The sequence below is a fragment of the Engystomops pustulosus genome, chromosome 9, assembly GCF_040894005.1.
Source record: "Engystomops pustulosus chromosome 9, aEngPut4.maternal, whole genome shotgun sequence".
NCBI classification, from domain to species: domain Eukaryota; kingdom Metazoa; phylum Chordata; class Amphibia; order Anura; family Leptodactylidae; genus Engystomops; species Engystomops pustulosus.
This window is the reverse complement of record NC_092419.1, coordinates 1,710,114-1,727,711: the sequence shown is the minus strand read 5'-3', so window position 1 is coordinate 1,727,711 and position 17,598 is coordinate 1,710,114. Positions and strand designations below refer to the sequence as shown.

The following is a 17,598-nucleotide window of genomic DNA, read 5'->3' as shown; positions in this document are numbered from 1 at the left end:
AGTTCGGAGGAGGAGGTGGAGGAGGGGTGGGAGGAGGAGGAGGCATAGTAGGCCTGAAACACCTGGACCGAGGTAGGCCCCGCAATCCTCGGCGTCGGCAGTATATGAGCAGCCCCAGTGTCAGACTCGGTCCCAGCCTCCACCAAGTTAACCCAATGTGCCGTCAGCGATATATAGTGGCCCTGCCCGGCAGCACTCGTCCACGTGTCCGTGGTCAGGTGGACCTTGTCAGAAACGGCGTTGGTCAGGGCACGGATGATGTTGTCTGACACGTGCTGGTGCAGGGCTGGGACGGCACATCGGGAAAAGTAGTGGCGGCTGGGGACCGAATACCGAGGGGCGGCCGCCGCCATGAGGTTGCGAAAGGCCTCGGTCTCTACTAGCCTATAGGGCAGCATCTCCAGGCTAAGCAATCTGGAGATGTGCACATTAAGGGCTTGGGCGTGCGGGTGGGTTGCACTATATTTGCGTTTCCGCTCCAGCGTCTGGGGTATGGAGAGCTGAACGCTGGTGGATGCTGTGGAGGATCGTGGAGGCGACGATGGGGTTTTTGTGGCAGGGTCCTGGGCAGGGGGCTGACTAGCAGCTGACACAGGGGAAGGAGCAGTGGTGTGCACGGCCGGAGGTGAACGGGCTTGTTGCCACTGAGTGGGGTGTTTAGCATTCATATGCCTGCGCATACTGGTGGTAGTTAAGCTAGTAGTGGTGGAACCCCTGCTGAGCCTGGTTTGGCAAATGTTGCACACCACAGTCCGTCGGTCATCCGGTGTTTCCTTAAAGAACCTCCAGACTTCTGAAGATCTAGCCCTCGCCGCAGGAGCCCTCGCCACGGGAGCTTCACTAGTTGACACATTTGGCGCTGATGCACCAGCTCTGGCCCTGCCTCTCCGTCTGGCCCCACCACTGCCTCTTCCAACCTGTTCTGGTCGAGGACTCTCCTCCGTCTCAGAAGCACTGTGTTCACCCGGCCTCTCAACCCAGCTTGGGTCTGTCACCTCATCATCCTCCGATCCCTCAGTCTGCTCCCCCCTCGGACTTCCTGCCCTGACAACAACTTCCCCACTGTCTGACAACCGTGTCTCCTCATCGTCGGACACCTCTTTACACACTTCCACTACGTCAAGAAGGTCATCATCACCCACAGACTGTGACTGTTGGAAAGCCTGGGCATCGGAAAATTGCTCAGCAGCAACCGGACAAGTGGTTTGTGACTGTGGGAAGGGTCCAGAAAACAGTTCCTCAGAGTATGCCGGTTCAAATGCCAAATTTTCCTGGGAGGGGGCAGACTGGGGGGGAGGAGGCTGAGGTGCAGGAGCTGGAGGAGTGCCGATTTCGGTGACATGGGTGGACTGCGTGGAAGACTGACTGGTGGACAAATGGCTAGAAGCATTGTCCGCAATCTACGACATCACCTGTTCGCACTGTTCTGGCCTCAACAGTGCTCTACCACGAGTCCCAGTAACTTCAGACATGAACCTAGGGAGTGTAGCTCTGCGGCGTTCCCCTGCTCCCTCATCAGCAGGTGGTGTCTCACCCCGCCCAGGACCACGGCCTCTGACCCCTGCAGTAGTTGGACGCCCACGTCCCCGCCCTCGTCCTCTACCCCTAGCCCTCGGGTTAAACATTTTTAAAATGAGAGTTATAACTTTATTTTTTTTTTTACTTTTTTTTGTTTTTTTTTGTGTTTTTTTTTTTTTTGTGTTTTTTGTTTTTTTTTTGAGTTTTTAAAACCAAACAATGCTATCCTATTGCTATGGCTATTTTCTAGCCAAGTATCAAAGGAAGCACACTACTATGCCAGATGAGATGACACTGAGTTAGTGCCTAATTGAAATCCAACCCCTACTAAATTTTCCCACTTCGGTCTTTGCTATGGATATGTGTGCCACTAAGAGCTAAACACAACGGTAGCAAGTCCCCCTGCTAATTCCTCACAAAATGGTACTAGATGCAAATTAAAATAAAAAAAGTAGAACGTTATTGTAGCCCTAAGAAGGGCTGTTGGGTTCTTTGAGAATCACTCCTGCCTAACAGTAAGCTAATAGAACAGCCTAACGCTTTCCCTGACCAGCAGCAGCTCTCTCCCTAGCGGCATCCAGAGACAGAATGATCCGAGCAGCGCGGGCAGCGGCTAGTCTATCCCAGGGTCACCTGATCTGGCCAGCCAACCACTGCTATCGACGTGTAAGGGTACCACGTCATGCTGGGTGGAGTGCAGAGTCTCCTGGCTTGTGATTGGCTCTGTTTCTGGCCGCCAAAAAGCAAAACGGCGGGAGCTGCCATTTTCTCGAGCGGGCGAAGTATTCGTCCGAGCAACGAGCAGTTTCGAGTACCCTAATGCTCGACCGAGCATCAAGCTCGGACGAGCATGTTCGCTCATCTCTACACATGACACATTGTCCCCAGCCCTGTCCCCATCAGCCCCTGCACCTGTGTTACTGGGGACATCACTGACACCATGTTACCTGCTCCTATTATACTGCCCAGTGGTGATTGTTACTTACACATGACACATTGTCCCCAGCCCTGTCCCCATCAGCCCCTGCACCTGTGTTACTGGGGACATCACTGACACCATGTTACCTGCTCCTATTATACTGCCCAGTGGTGATTGTTACTTACACATGACACATTGTCCCCCAGCCCTGTCCCCATCAGCCCCCGCACCTGTGTTACTGGAGACATCACTGACACCATGTTACCTGCTCCTATTATACTGCCCAGTGGTGATTGTTACTTACACATGACACATTGTCCCCAGCCCTGTCCCCATCAGCCCCCGCACCTGTGTTACTGGAGACATCACTGACACCATGTTACCTGCTCCTATTATACTGCCCAGTGGTGATTGTTACTTACACATGACACATTGTCCCCAGCCCTGTCCCCATCAGCCCCCGCACCTGTGTTACTGGAGACATCACTGACACCATGTTACCTGCTCCTATTATACTGCCCAGTGGTGATTGTTACTTACACATGACACATTGTCCCCAGCCCTGTCCCCATCAGCCCCCGCACCTGTGTTACTGGAGACATCACTGACACCATGTTACCTGCTCCTATTATACTGCCCAGTGGTGATTGTTACTTACACATGACACATTGTCCCCAGCCCTGTCCCCATCAGCCCCCCGCACCTGTGTTACTGGAGACATCACTGACACCATGTTACCTGCTCCTATTATACTGCCCAGTGGTGATTGTTACTTACACATGACACATTGTCCCCAGTCCTGTCCCCATCAGCCCCCGCACCTGTGTTACTGGGGACATCACTGACACCATGTTACCTGCTCCTATTATACTGCCCAGTGGTGATTGTTACTTACACATGACACATTGTCCCCAGTCCTGTCCCCATCAGCCTCCGCACCTGTGTTACTGGCTGCTCCTATTATACTGCCCAGTGGTGATTGTTACTTACACATGACACATTGTCCCCAGCCCTGTCCCCATCAGCCCCCGCACCTGTGTTACTGGAGACATCACTGACACCATGTTACCTGCTCCTATTATACTGCCCAGTGGTGATTGTTACTTACACATGACACATTGTCCCCAGCCCTGTCCCCATCAGCCCCCGCACCTGTGTTACTGGAGACATCACTGACACCATGTTACCTGCTCCTATTATACTGCCCAGTGGTGATTGTTACTTACACATGACACATTGTCCCCAGCCCTGTCCCCATCAGCCCCCGCACCTGTGTTACTGGAGACATCACTGACACCATGTTACCTGCTCCTATTATACTGCCCAGTGGTGATTGTTACTTACACATGATACATTGTCCCCAGCCCTGTCCCCATCAGCCCCCGCACCTGTGTTACTGGAGACATCACTGACACCATGTTACCTGCTCCTATTATACTGCCCAGTGGTGATTGTTACTTACACATGACACATTGTCCCCAGCCCTGTCCTCATCAGCCCCTGCACCTGTGTTACTGGAGACATCACTGACACCATGTTACCTGCTCCTATTATACTGCCCAGTGGTGATTGTTACTTACACATGACACATTGTCCCCAGCCCTGTCCTCATCAGCCCCGGCACCTGTGTTACTGGGGACATCACTGACACCATGTTACCTGCTCCTATTATACTGCCCAGTGGTGATTGTTACTTACACATGACACATTGTCCCCAACCCTGTCCCCATCAGCCCCCGCACCTGTGTTACTGGGGACATCACTGACACCATGTTACCTGCTCCTATTATACTGCCCAGTGGTGATTGTTACTTACACATGACACATTGTCCCCAGCCCTGTCCCCATCAGCCCCCGCACCTGTGTTACTGGGGACATCACTGACACCATGTTACCTGCTCCTATTATACTGCCCAGTGGTGATTGTTACTTACACATGACACATTGTCCCCAGCCCTGTCCCCATCAGCCCCCGCACCTGTGTTACTGGAGACATCACTGACACCATGTTACCTGCTCCTATTATACTGCCCAGTGGTGATTGTTACTTACACATGACACATTGTCCCCAGCCCTGTCCCCATCAGCCCCCGCACCTGTGTTACTGGGGACATCACTGACACCATGTTACCTGCTCCTATTATACTGCCCAGTGGTGATTGTTACTTACACATGACACATTGTCCCCAGCCCTGTCCCCATCAGCCCCCGCACCTGTGTTACTGGAGACATCACTGACACCATGTTACCTGCTCCTATTATACTGCCCAGTGGTGATTGTTACTTACACATGACACATTGTCCCCAGCCCTGTCCCCATCAGCCCCCGCACCTGTGTTACTGGAGACATCACTGACACCATGTTACCTGCTCCTATTATACTGCCCAGTGGTGATTGTTACTTACACATGACACATTGTCCCCAGCCCTGTCCCCATCAGCCCCTGCACCTGTGTTACTGGGGACATCACTGACACCATGTTACCTGCTCCTATTATACTGCCCAGTGGTGATTGTTACTTACACATGACACATTGTCCCCCAGCCCTGTCCCCATCAGCCCCCGCACCTGTGTTACTGGAGACATCACTGACACCATGTTACCTGCTCCTATTATACTGCCCAGTGGTGATTGTTACTTACACATGACATATTGTCCCCAGCCCTGTCCTCATCAGCCCCTGCACCTGTGTTACTGGAGACATCACTGACACCATGTTACCTGCTCCTATTATACTGCCCAGTGGTGATTGTTACTTACACATGACACATTGTCCCCAGCCCTGTCCTCATCAGCCCCTGCACCTGTGTTACTGGGGACATCACTGACACCATGTTACCTGCTCCTATTATACTGCCCAGTGGTGATTGTTACTTACACATGACACATTGTCCCCAGCCCTGTCCCCATCAGCCCCCGCACCTGTGTTACTGGAGACATCACTGACACCATGTTACCTGCTCCTATTATACTGCCCAGTGGTGATTGTTACTTACACATGACACATTGTCCCCAGCCCTGTCCTCATCAGCCCCCGCACCTGTGTTACTGGAGACATCACTGACACCATGTTACCTGCTCCTATTATACTGCCCAGTGGTGATTGTTACTTACACATGACACATTGTCCCCAACCCTGTCCCCATCAGCCCCCGCACCTGTGTTACTGGAGACATCACTGACACCATGTTACCTGCTCCTATTATACTGCCCAGTGGTGATTGTTACTTACACATGACACATTGTCCCCAGCCCTGTCCCCATCAGCCCCCGCACCTGTGTTACTGGAGACATCACTGACACCATGTTACCTGCTCCTATTATACTGCCCAGTGGTGATTGTTACTTACACATGACACATTGTCCCCAGCCCTGTCCCCATCAGCCCCCGCACCTGTGTTACTGGAGACATCACTGACACCATGTTACCTGCTCCTATTATACTGCCCAGTGGTGATTGTTACTTACACATGACACATTGTCCCCAGCCCTGTCCCCATCAGCCCCCGCACCTGTGTTACTGGAGACATCACTGACACCAGGGCCGCTGCTCCGCCTAAGGCACCTGCAATGAAGGGGAAATGTGTTTTGGGGGAAAAAGTTTATTTTTTAGGCAAATACTGACTTTGTAATGAATTGCTGATAAGCTGATCCCTCTTTATAACATTCTGGAGAATATGCAAATTACCATTATAACACCTGATGCCGGAGACTTTGTAACAATTACAAACAGTTTGTTGTTTGTACAGTTTGTTTCTTGGCAACGGCCACAACAGCAACTGGATAGAGATGGCTGGTTGGATATGGTTCCACAGGAGGTGCTCACTGCCTGGCACTGGTGGCTTCAGGCTGGAGAGGATAGTCGGCTACTCCAGCAGCAGGATAAGACAGACTCCAGATGGTGGGTGTCTGCTTGGGCCTGGTCTCCAGACAGGCCATGTGCTGAGGAGTTCTGCGGCTCCCTAAGAAAACTTATTGGATTTTGCAACACTAGACACAACCCTTGCACTGGCCGGGGTGTTGCACAAACACTCCACCAACATGGAGCCTGAGGGGAATTTACAGCTTGCTAGGGTACAAGTGTCTATGGGAGTAAGCAGGGGCTATAAATCAGCAGGTGAATCTGTGTGACCTTCAATATACGTTTATATAGTCCTCTTATGATGATTAGGTGACCATGAGGAAAATATCATCACTAAAAATTTCAGGTATTTTGTATTATGCATCAACAACTGATCCACAAACATCAAATCCATACACACTAAATACATTTCTAGAATGATGTCCGTCACCTCCCACCTATGGGAAAACCTGTGAGCTGTTTTTCCTCCCCCTCATATAAAAGCATGTGCTCTCCAGTAATGTGCCCTCTGCCCCCAGTAATGTACCCTCTGCCCCCCTGTAATGTACCCTCTGCCCCCCTGTAATGTTCTCTCTGCCCCCCAGTAATATGCACTCTGCCCCCCAGTAATGTGCACTCTGCCCCCCAGTAATGTGCCCTCTGCCCCCCAGTAATGTGCACTCTGCCCCCCCCCCAGTAATGTACCCTCTGCCCCCCTGTGATGTTCTCTCTGCCCCCCCAGTAATGTGCCCTCTGTCCCCCCAGTAATGTACCCTCTGCCCCCCCCCCAGTAATGTTCTCTCTGCCCCCAGTAATGTACCCTCTGCCCCCCTGTAATGTTCTCTATGCCCCCCCAGTAATGTGCGCTCTGCTCACCAGTAATGTGCCCTCTGCCCCCCAGTAATGTGCACTCTTCCCCCCAGTAATGTGCACTCTGCCCCCCTGTAATGTTCTCTCTGCCCCCCAGTAATGTGCCCTCTGCCCCCCCAGTAATGTGCCATCTGCCCCCCAGTAATGTGCCCTTTCCCCCCCCCCAGCAATGTGCCCTCCCCCCCAGTTATATGCCCTCTACCCCCCAGTAATGTGCCTTCTGCCCCCCCCAGAAATGTGCTCTCTGCCCCCCCAGTAATGTGCCCCCTCCCCCCCCCCCAGTAATGTGCTCTCTGCTCCTCAGTAATGTGCCCTCTGCCCCCCAGTTATGGGAACTCTGACCCCATAATTCGAACCTCTCATGCACGTCTCAAGGACTTCTCCCGAGTTGCTCCAATTCTCCAAATTATTATTTTATATATGTTAAATTATTATTTTATTTTATACTGTTCCCTTATAAAGAATGGCTGGACCATTATACAGCCTCTTGTGTCACCCCCTCATCCTCATAGACTGTAAGCTCTTGTGTCCCCCTTCATCCTCATAGACTGTAAGCTCTTGTGTCACCCCCTCATCCTCATAGACTGTAAGCTCTTGTGTCACCCCCTCATCCTCATAGACTGTAACCTCCTGTGTCCTCCCCCTCATCCTCATAGACTGTAAGCTCTTGTGTCACCCCCTCATCCGCATAGACTGTAACCTCCTGTGTCCTCCCCCTCATCCTCATAGACTCTAAGCTCTTGTGTCACCCCCTCATCCTCATAGACTGTAAGCTCTTGTGCCCCCCCTCATCCTTATAGACTGTAAGCTCTTGTGTCACCCCCTCATCCTCATAGACTGTAAGCTCTTGTGTCTCCCCTTCATCCTCATAGACTGTAAGCTCTTGTGTCATCCCCTCATCCTCATAGACTGTAAGCTCTTGTGTCCTCTCATCCTCATAGACTGTAAGCTCTTGTGTCACCCCATCATTCTCATAGACTGAAAGCTCTTGTGTCACCCCATCATCCTCATAGACTGAAAGCTCGTGTCCCTCCTCATCCTCATAGACTGTAAGCTCTTGTGTCACCCCTCATCCTCATAGACTGTAAGCTCTTGTGTCCCCCTCATCCTCAGACTGTAAGCTCTTGTGTCACCCCCTCATCCTCATAGACTGTAAGCACTTGTGTCACCCCATCATCCTCATAGACTGTAAGCTCTTGTGTCACCCCTCATCCTCATAGACTGTAAGCCCTTGTGTTTTCCCCTCATCCTCATAGACTGTAAGCTCTTGTGTCACCCCTCATTCTCATAAACTGTAAGCTCTTGTGTCCTCCTCTCATCCTCATAGACTGTAAGCTCTTGTGTCACCCCTCATCCTCATAGACTGTAAGCTCTTGTGTCCCCCTTCATCCTCATAGACTGTAAGCTCTTGTGTCACCCCCTCATCCTCATAGACTGTAAGCTCTTGTGTCACCCCCCTCATCCTCATAGACTGTAAGCTCTTGTGTCACCCCCTCATCCTCATAGACTGTAAGCTTTTGTGTCCCCCCTCATCCTCAGACTGTAAGCTCTTGTGTCCCCCCTCATCCTCATAGACTGTAAGCTCTTGTGTCACCCCCTCATCCTCATAGACTGTAAGCTCTTGTGTCACCCCCTCATCCTCATAGACTGTAAGCTCTTGTGTCACCCCCTCATCCTCATAGACTGTAAGCTCTTGTGTCACCCCCTCATCCTCAGAGACTGTAAGCTCCTGTGATCAGGGCCCTCACTCCTATGACTGCTTGTCCTCTGTAATGTATCTGTCTCCTATGATATGTACAGCGCTATGGAATATGATGGTGATATAGAAATGCAGATTATTATTTTAAAGAAAAACTGAAACATCACATGGTCTTAAGTCTCCAGCCCCTTTACTGTGACACTTATATGTGACTCACATTCTGTCCATGTCCTTCTCATCGTCCTTGAGATGGTTCTACTCATTGGAGTCCAGTTGTGTTCAGTTAAACTGATTGGACTTGATTAGGAGAGGCCACGCCTGTCTATATAAGACCTCACAGTGCAGGTCACAGCACATGAGGATCATGAGGTCTAATGAACTGCTCAAGGAGCTCAGAGACAGAATTATGGCAAGGCACAGATCTGCCAAGGTTTCAAAAGAGTTTCTGCAGCACTAAAGGTTCCTAAGAGCACAGTGGCCTCCATAATCCTTAAAACAAAGACGTTTGGGACGACCATAACTCTTCCTTGATCTGGCCGACAATCCAAACTAAGTAATCATGAGAGAAGAGCCTTGGTTCAGAGAGGTAAAGAAGACCCCGGACATGCAGTCCCAAATGAAGTCCCAGAGATGCAGTAGGGAGATGGGAGTCACCTATCACTGCAGGAGGGAGATGGGGAGTCACCTATCACTGCAGGAGGGAGATGGGGGTCACCTATCACTGCAGGAGGGAGATGGGGGTCACCTATTACTGCAGGAGAAGAGAGATCCATCTACGGGAGAGGAAGAAGAGAGATCCATCTACGGGAGAGGAAGAAGAGAGATCCATCTACGGGAGAGGAAGAAGAGAGATCCATCTACGGGAGAGGAAGAAGAGAGATCCATCAACGGGAGAGGAAGAAGAGAGATCCATCTACGGGAGAGGAAGAAGAGAGATCCATCTACGGGAGAGGAAGAAGAGAGATCCATCTACGGGAGAGGAAGAAGAGAGATCCATCTACGGGAGAGGAAGAAGAGAGATCCATCAACGGGAGAGGAAGAAGAGAGATCCATCAACGGGAGAGGAAGAAGAGAGATCCATCAACGGGAGAGGAAGAAGAGAGATCCATCAACGGGAGAGGAAGAAGAGAGATCCATCAACGGGAGAGGAAGAAGAGAGATCCATCAACGGGAGAGGAAGAAGAGAGATCCATCAACGGGAGAGGAAGAAGAGAGATCCATCTACGGGAGAGGAAGAAGAGAGATCCATCTACGGGAGAGGAAGAAGAGAGATCCATCTACGGGAGAGGAAGAAGAGAGATCCATCTACGGGAGAGGAAGAAGAGAGATCCATCTACGGGAGAGGAAGAAGAGAGATCCATCTACGGGAGAGGAAGAAGAGAGATCCATCTACGGGAGAGGAAGAAGAGAGATCCATCTACGGGAGAGGAAGAAGAGAGATCCATCTACAGGAGAGGAAGAAGAGAGATCCATCTACAGGAGAGGAAGAAGAGAGATCCATCTACGGGAGAGGAAGAAGAGAGATCCATCTACGGGAGAGGAAGAAGAGAGATCCATCTACGGGAGAGGAAGAAGAGAGATCCATCTACGGGAGAGGAAGAAGAGACATCCATCTACAGGAGAGGAAGAAGAGAGATCCATCTACAGGAGAGGAAGAAGAGAGATCCATCTACAGGAGAGGAAGAAGAGACATCCATCTACAGGAGAGGAAGAAGAGACATCCATCTACTGGAGAGGAAGAAGAGAGATCCATCTACAGGAGAGGAAGAAGAGAGATCCATCTACAGGAGAGGAAGAAGAGAGATCCATCTACCGGAGAGGAAGAAGAGAGATCCATCTACAGGAGAGGAAACATTTGGATAATTTGGAAATGTGTAAGTTTTAGGGCTAAATGAAGGTATAACCGACACAATTTGACCATTTTAATTGTCACCTCCATTCTGATTCAATTACTATGAAGATCTCAAGGGGTTAACAATCTTCCTAAAAGCTGCTTCTGATAGTTTGAGGGGGGCAGATGCGACAATGGGTTAATAAATGGGGGGGGGGTTATAATGTTATATATTTAATTTCATTAAAATTAATAATGATCTCCAAAAAGTCTTCCTGAAAACCGACGTCCGGTTTGCAGCCGCGAGAAATCAAAATAAATTATCCGGATGCTTAAAAAATGATGAAAATGTAAAGTAATAACATGGGGAATGATATTCAGGTGGCGAATCTCTCCGACTGCAAATCACAGGATTTAGAATTTTGAAAATGGCAAATTTTTCAGAAAATTAATCGTTTTTTAAATTTGTTTTTATGTATAAACGCAAAACTTATCGGCCAAAATTTACCAGTAAAATGAAGAACAACAAGTGACGAGAAAACACTCAGAATCGCTGAGATCAGAGGTCAAAGGTTACAACCATAGAAAGCGACGTCAGAATCCAAGAAAGGGGGAGGAGCCTTAAAGGGATTGTCCCATTTTGGCAAATTAATGTTATTGTTTATATTATAAAAAAATTCTATAAATTTTCCAATATCCTTTCTGTATCAATTCCTCACATTTTTCTAGATCTCTGCTTGCTGTCATTCTATAGAAAACTTCTATGTTTATTTCTAGAGGACAGAAATCTGACCCTGGGATATAACGAGCCGTGCACCTGTGTGACATCACATGACTAGGGATATAACGAGCCGTGCACCTGTGTGACATCACATGACCAGGGATATAACGAGCCTGGCACCTGTGTGACATCACATGACTAGGGATATAACGAGCCTGGCACCTGTGTGACATCACATGACTAGGGATATAACGAGCCGTGCACCTGTGTGACATCACATGACCAGGAATATAACGAGCCGTGCACCTGTGTGACATCACATGACCAGGTATATAACGAGCCTGGCACCTGTGTGACATCACATGACTAGGGATATAACGAGCCTGGCACCTGTGTGACATCACATGACCAGGGATATAACGAGCCTGGCACCTGTGTGACATCACATGACCAGGGATATAACGAGCCGTGCACCTGTGTGACATCACATAACCAGGGATATAATGAGCCGCGCACCTGTGTGACATCACATGACCAGGGCTATAACAAGCTGTGCACCTGTGTGACATCACATGACCAGGGATAACGAGCCGTGCACCTGAGTGACATCACATGACCAGGGATATAACGAGCCGTGCACCTGTGTGACATCACATGACCAGGGATATAACAAGCTGTGCACCTGTGTGACATCACATGACCAGGGATAACGAGCCGTGCACCTGAGTGACATCACATGACCAGGGATATAACGAGCCGTGCACCTGTGTGACATCACATGACCAGGGATATAACGAGCTGTGCACCTGTGTGACATCACATGACCAGGGATATAACAAGCTGTGCACCTGTGTGACATCACATGACCAGGGATAACGAGCCGTGCACCTGAGTGACATCACATGACCAGGGATATAACGAGCCATGCAACAGTGTGACATCACATGACCAGGGATATAACGAGCCGTGCACCTGAGTGACATCACATGACCAGGGATATAACGAGCCGTGCACCTGTGTGACATCACATGACCAGGGATATAACGAGCCGTGCACCTGTGTGACATCACATGACCAGGGATATAACGAGCCGTGCACCTGTGTGATCAGGGTCAGATTAATTGCCTCTAAAACTAAATGTAGAAGTTTTCTACAGAATGATATTGGAAAAGAAAAGTTTTTATAATACAAACAATAACATTAATTTCCTGATATGGGACAATCCCTTTAAGTTATAAACGTTCCTCTGTCGTATTATTTTAAATAGATGTAAAATTGTCTCCTGGACTTCTCCTCTAGGAATCTGTGAGACATTTCATCCCCTTCCTGGGACATTTTGGGTCTCTTGATGGGGGATGATTAAGGTAAGTTACTTCTCAGGTTCATCGCTGGATCATTAATTCTCCGATCCGTCCATAAACCACTCAGAAGATTGTACGGATCAGATCAGTGGATCCTCGCTCCCACCTCCACTAGTGACAGAAGAGATGGCGTCCAAAACCGAGGAGCCTGAAGGAGATGATCACAGGGAGGAATCTGCCCCAATATCTGCTCCATGTTCTGTATTTCCGGCAGAATCCCCTCGGGACACAAGACATGCGGCTACTTGTTTCGATGACGCGAGGCCTCCTGTCATGTCCCGGGAGGTGATTGTACAATTCTCTTCTGGTGTTTCTGTGTCTTTAGGGGTTTGGAGGACCTGAGTGATCGGGTCCTACATCTCGGGGGATGTGTACAGGATATTTCTGCAGGTGACTCCAGTGATTGGTCAGATTACGAGTGTCCAGCCATTACTTGGGTCGTCTTTGGGCCTCAGCGTTTAGTCGTGCAGCTCCTGGACCCGGACAATTTATTTCAGGAATTGAAGTTCTTCAGCCAAGAGTTTAATTCCTTCGAGCCAATCCAACATGTGGAACAGGTCAGTATGGAAGTCCCGAGACAGCGCCGGTACCGGTTCAGGTTTCCTTTTGGGTCCAATACAACTGTTGATGGTCCCCCAGCTGATAACACCCACCTGAACGGGAAAGGAATGAAATCAGTACAAACCAGAACTTGTGCTCCTCCTGATCCCCACATTTATTGTAGAGCCTCGATCTTACATGAAACGGGAATGAAGAGGGAATAACAAAACTCACTAAATATAAGAACCCGGGATTATATACAGTGTATATTGTACAGAAATCCCCCTTTTCTATACCCAGGCTCTTGGGTTGTGGGCTCACCCGTGCTGCTCTGCCCCCACCAGCACGTCTCACCTGGCCCGGCTCCCGGCTCGCTCCCCTCCCCGCTGCGCGCGCGTCCCCGACTGCTAGGGCGCGTGCGCGGCTCCTTCTCCAGATTTAAAGGGCCAGCGCGCCATTAATTGGCGCTGGCCATATTGCCCAATTCTATATAAGCCTGCCTCTTCCTGTAAGCCCTGCCGGATCTTTGTGCCTCACAGCCTGAGAGAAAGCTTTACTGCGATTAGCCTGCGTTCCTGTGTCTCCTGCGTTCCTGTGTCTCCTGCGTTCCTGACTCCCTCCGTGTTCCTGTGTTACCTGACCTCCTCCGTGTTCCTTTGTTACCTGATCTCCTCCGTGTTCCTGTGTACCAGTGTTCCTCCGTGTTGCTGCCGTGTGTGCTGTGTTCCTGTACCCTTCTGCTTGGATCTCCTGTTGCTGACCCCGGATTGGACTCTGACGTTGCATTTCTGCCGCCTGCCCTGACCCTGTGCCTGGACTTTGACCACGAGATTGATTGCAGTTCTTGTACCTCAACCTTTCACCGTTCACGCCGTTCACGCCCGAGGAACAACCTGGTGGCACCACGCCGCAGCTTGTCTAACCCGCTTTGCGGCGGGCTCTGGTGAAAACCGGGTACCACTTAGACTCCGGTCCCAGGTAGTGGCTTGAGTCATCGTCTGCAGTGGTCCAGAGGATCCACAACCCGCAAGCCTGACAATGTTCCACCATATCCCATCCTTGGGTAAAGCCAAGTGTTGTCTGGGTGACCCGTGTCACAGAACATGGCTGACAGGAAGTAACTTTTCCACCTATTTCCTGTCGGCCATGTTTTTTCCCTCAGGACCTTGGAGTTGTCTGAAGCACAGATAGAAGCCCCTCACCAGAGGAACATTCACCACATGTCCTGATAATTAGGGAGACATAGAGCACATGCTGGAGGTGTAAGGAGGAGGCGCCTCAGCTTGAGGCATCGTCCATGTACTGCGCAGACCATGAGAAGAAGACAATCCATGGTTTTCCTATCTCCATTTAGTTTTTTGTTGCTGTTTCTTGTATAAACAGCCGTAAAACTACAAGACAATGAGAGGAGTCACTTACCTGAACGTAGCGTTGTTTGTACTGCACGATAAGAGGACCCCCCGAGTCACCTGGAGGAAGAAGACATGGGGGACACTTGTCAGGGCTCGGAAATATATGAGCATTCTGATGTCACAGTGAGGCAGTGTGCTGTAATAATTGGCTCTGTGATGTCATTATTGGCCCTGTGATGTCATTATTGGCAGTGTGATGGATGATTTTTTTTTGTGGGTCCGAAGGACTCTCAGGATTGCTTGAGACTATTGAACCTGTTCCGTCACTTGGCAGAGTTCTTCGGCGTTCCTTTGTCGGCAGAGAAGACTGAGGGTCCCACTCAATGGTTGACCTTTTTGGGTATTTTAATTGACTCAGAGAACATGACTCTCAGCCTCCCTGCCGATAAATTGGAACGTTTGCGGGGTGACATTGACTTGTGCCTTTTGTCCGAAAAAGTGACCTTGCAGCATTTGCAGTCCAGTGGCTTTTGCTTGCAGAATTTTTCCCATGGGTAGAGTTTTTGCCAGGAGGTTGTCGATGGCTACAGCCGGTACTTCAAAGCCGTATCACCATATATGTTTGACGGCGGTTTTGAAAGACGATTTGCGGGTCTGGAGGTCCTTTTTGACTGATTATGCTGGTGTGTCGACATTTCTTGAGCACGAGATTGACAACGCTGACTTACAGTTATACAGACGCAGAAAGTACGGTCCGGGCCCTGAACGGTCTCACCTCCAGTTCTTTGCAGGTTCTAGCTCTGCTTAGGCATTTGGTTCTGCAATGTTTGCAGTTGAATATAGTCTTCAGGGCCAGGCATGTTCCTGGCGAGGTTAATGTGGTTGCTGATGTGTTATCTCGTTTCCAGCTGCAGCGGTTCAGGGATTTCCACCCCCTGGCAGACCCGGAGGGGTCCCCCTGCCCCCTCTTCCTGTGGGACCTGGTGGTGAACTGTTGACACCGTTGATCCAGTCATCGTTGGCAGAGAGCACCTGGAACAGCGATGCTAAGGCGTGGGGCGAGTGGTACAGCTTGCTGACGGAGGAACGAGGGGATCGGGTAACAGTAGCTAAGACCACTACACTGCGCTACCTGTCCTGCCTACGTTCGCAGGGTTTGTCAATCACCGCAGTTAAAAAGCGCGTTGCGGGGTTTCCTTTGTTTTTAAACTGTGGGGTATTCAGGATGTCACTAAAGATGTCCAGGTTCTTTTGCTGTTGCGGGGCTGGGGCAAGGAACCAATTCGCAGGGATTCCCGTAGACCTATTTCTTTTGCTTTGCTGCAACGCTTATGCGCGGTCGCTGTGGACGTATGCTCTTCACCTTTTGAGGTTTTATTGCTTCAGTGCAGTTTTGCGCTAGCTTTCATTTGTGCCATGTGAGTTAGCGAGTTAGTGGCTGCTTCCGGCCGAGCGCAGGCTAGTCTTGGGGAAGGAGACGTCCTGTTAGTCGGGGAGTTTGTCAAAGTGTATATTAAACAATCTAAGACAGACATATATGGCTCTGGGTGTTGGTTGTCGGTCGGGAAAGTGGGCGGCCCATTTTGTCCGGTTCAATTACTGAGTAGTTTTATTGCGCAACGCCCCACAGCTCAAGCCTTTTTGTGTCATCAGGATGGGTCCCCCCTGACCAAGTTTCAATTTACTTCACTGTTTAGGAGAGCTTTGTCCCTGGCGGGCGTTCCGGCAGCGGAGTTTGGGACCCATTCGTTCTGGATATGTGCTGCGACGATGGCGGGCGCTGCTGGGCTTTCAGATGGGGATATCATGCGCATTGGCAGATGGAAATCTGATTGTTTCAGGCGTTATGTTCGCCCAAACTTGTAGTTGGACTAATTGTTTTTTCTTCTTTAGGTTTCCCCCGGCCTAGGGTTTGGCTGGTCGGCCACTCTTATATATATTGGGCGGCTCGGCGGGCTGCAGTTCGGCCGGGAGGTTTAAACCTGGGTTTCACCAATGCGGACCTGTCTTAGAGGGGAATCAAGGGCCTGAAATGGCTTCAAGTCCTGCCTGAGGTGGTGGCGATCAGCAAGTCTTCCCCGGACCCGACGGTGCTTGTGGTGCATGCCGGAGGAAACGACATGTGTTCAACACGCCTGGCCGAGTTGATTTCAGTTATGAAGTTGGACTTTGAGCATTTCGCAGCCTTCTTCACGGACTTGGTGGTGGTATGGTCGCAGATCGTGCCACGAAGGATCTGGAATGGTGCCCTTAACCCCGACTCCATCAAAAGGGCGCGGCGTATGTTGAATATGAGGGTTGCATGCCTTGTTAGGTCCAGATGTGGTTAGTGGTTCGGCACCGGCAGCTGGAAGGCGATAATGCAGGCCTCATAAGGGAGGGCGGCGTTCACCTCAATGATATCGGCCTTTCTGGGTTGCAGGACGCCATTGAGAGGGCCTTATTCCTCTTGTGTGGGGGTTACACTGTTCTCCTAGTGCAATGATGGCAAACCGAGTGCCCAAGCTACAACCAAAATCCACTTATTTACCATGAAGTGCCAACATGGCATTTTAAGCAGTAAATTATTGCTCCCTGTTTTTCTACATCTTTCAATCGTATCGGCCCCTGAGGCCACCAATACAGTTGAAAGAAGGTGGGTAAATTAAGACTCTCATTGTAGCTTCTCTCCAGGGTCTCTCTGTAGAGGAAGAATGAAAGGTCCAGCACTATGACCTTCAAAGATACCGCAGCCCTGTCCACACCTTCTCACTTTTCCTGCAGTTCCAAACAGCCAATAAAGTGTCGCTTTAAAATGGCGCTTCGAGCAGCTTCTCTTAAGTCATTATAGGCAGTGTGATGTCATTATTGGCAGTGTGATGTCATTATAGTCAGTGTGATGTCATTATAGTCAGTGTGATGTCATTATTGGCAGTGTGATGTCATTATAGGCAGTGTGATGTCAT

The 17,598-nt window shown here is 50.0% G+C and overlaps 1 protein-coding gene across 1 annotated transcript in view; it reads right to left on the bottom strand.

Annotated features, from left to right (window-relative positions):
* Nucleotides 1–11,131: 11,131 nt before the first annotated feature.
* Nucleotides 11,132–17,598, bottom strand: part of LOC140077902 (complement factor B-like) — a 94,571-nt gene continuing 88,104 nt past the window's right edge. Inside the window, exons 17-18 of the mRNA XM_072125505.1 lie at nt 14,721–14,770; nt 11,132–13,414 (exon numbers count right to left, since the gene is read on the bottom strand). Coding sequence (XP_071981606.1) covers nt 13,250–13,414; nt 14,721–14,770 — 215 coding nt within the window. The 3' untranslated portion in view covers nt 11,132–13,249. The remainder of the gene's footprint in view (nt 13,415–14,720; nt 14,771–17,598) is intronic.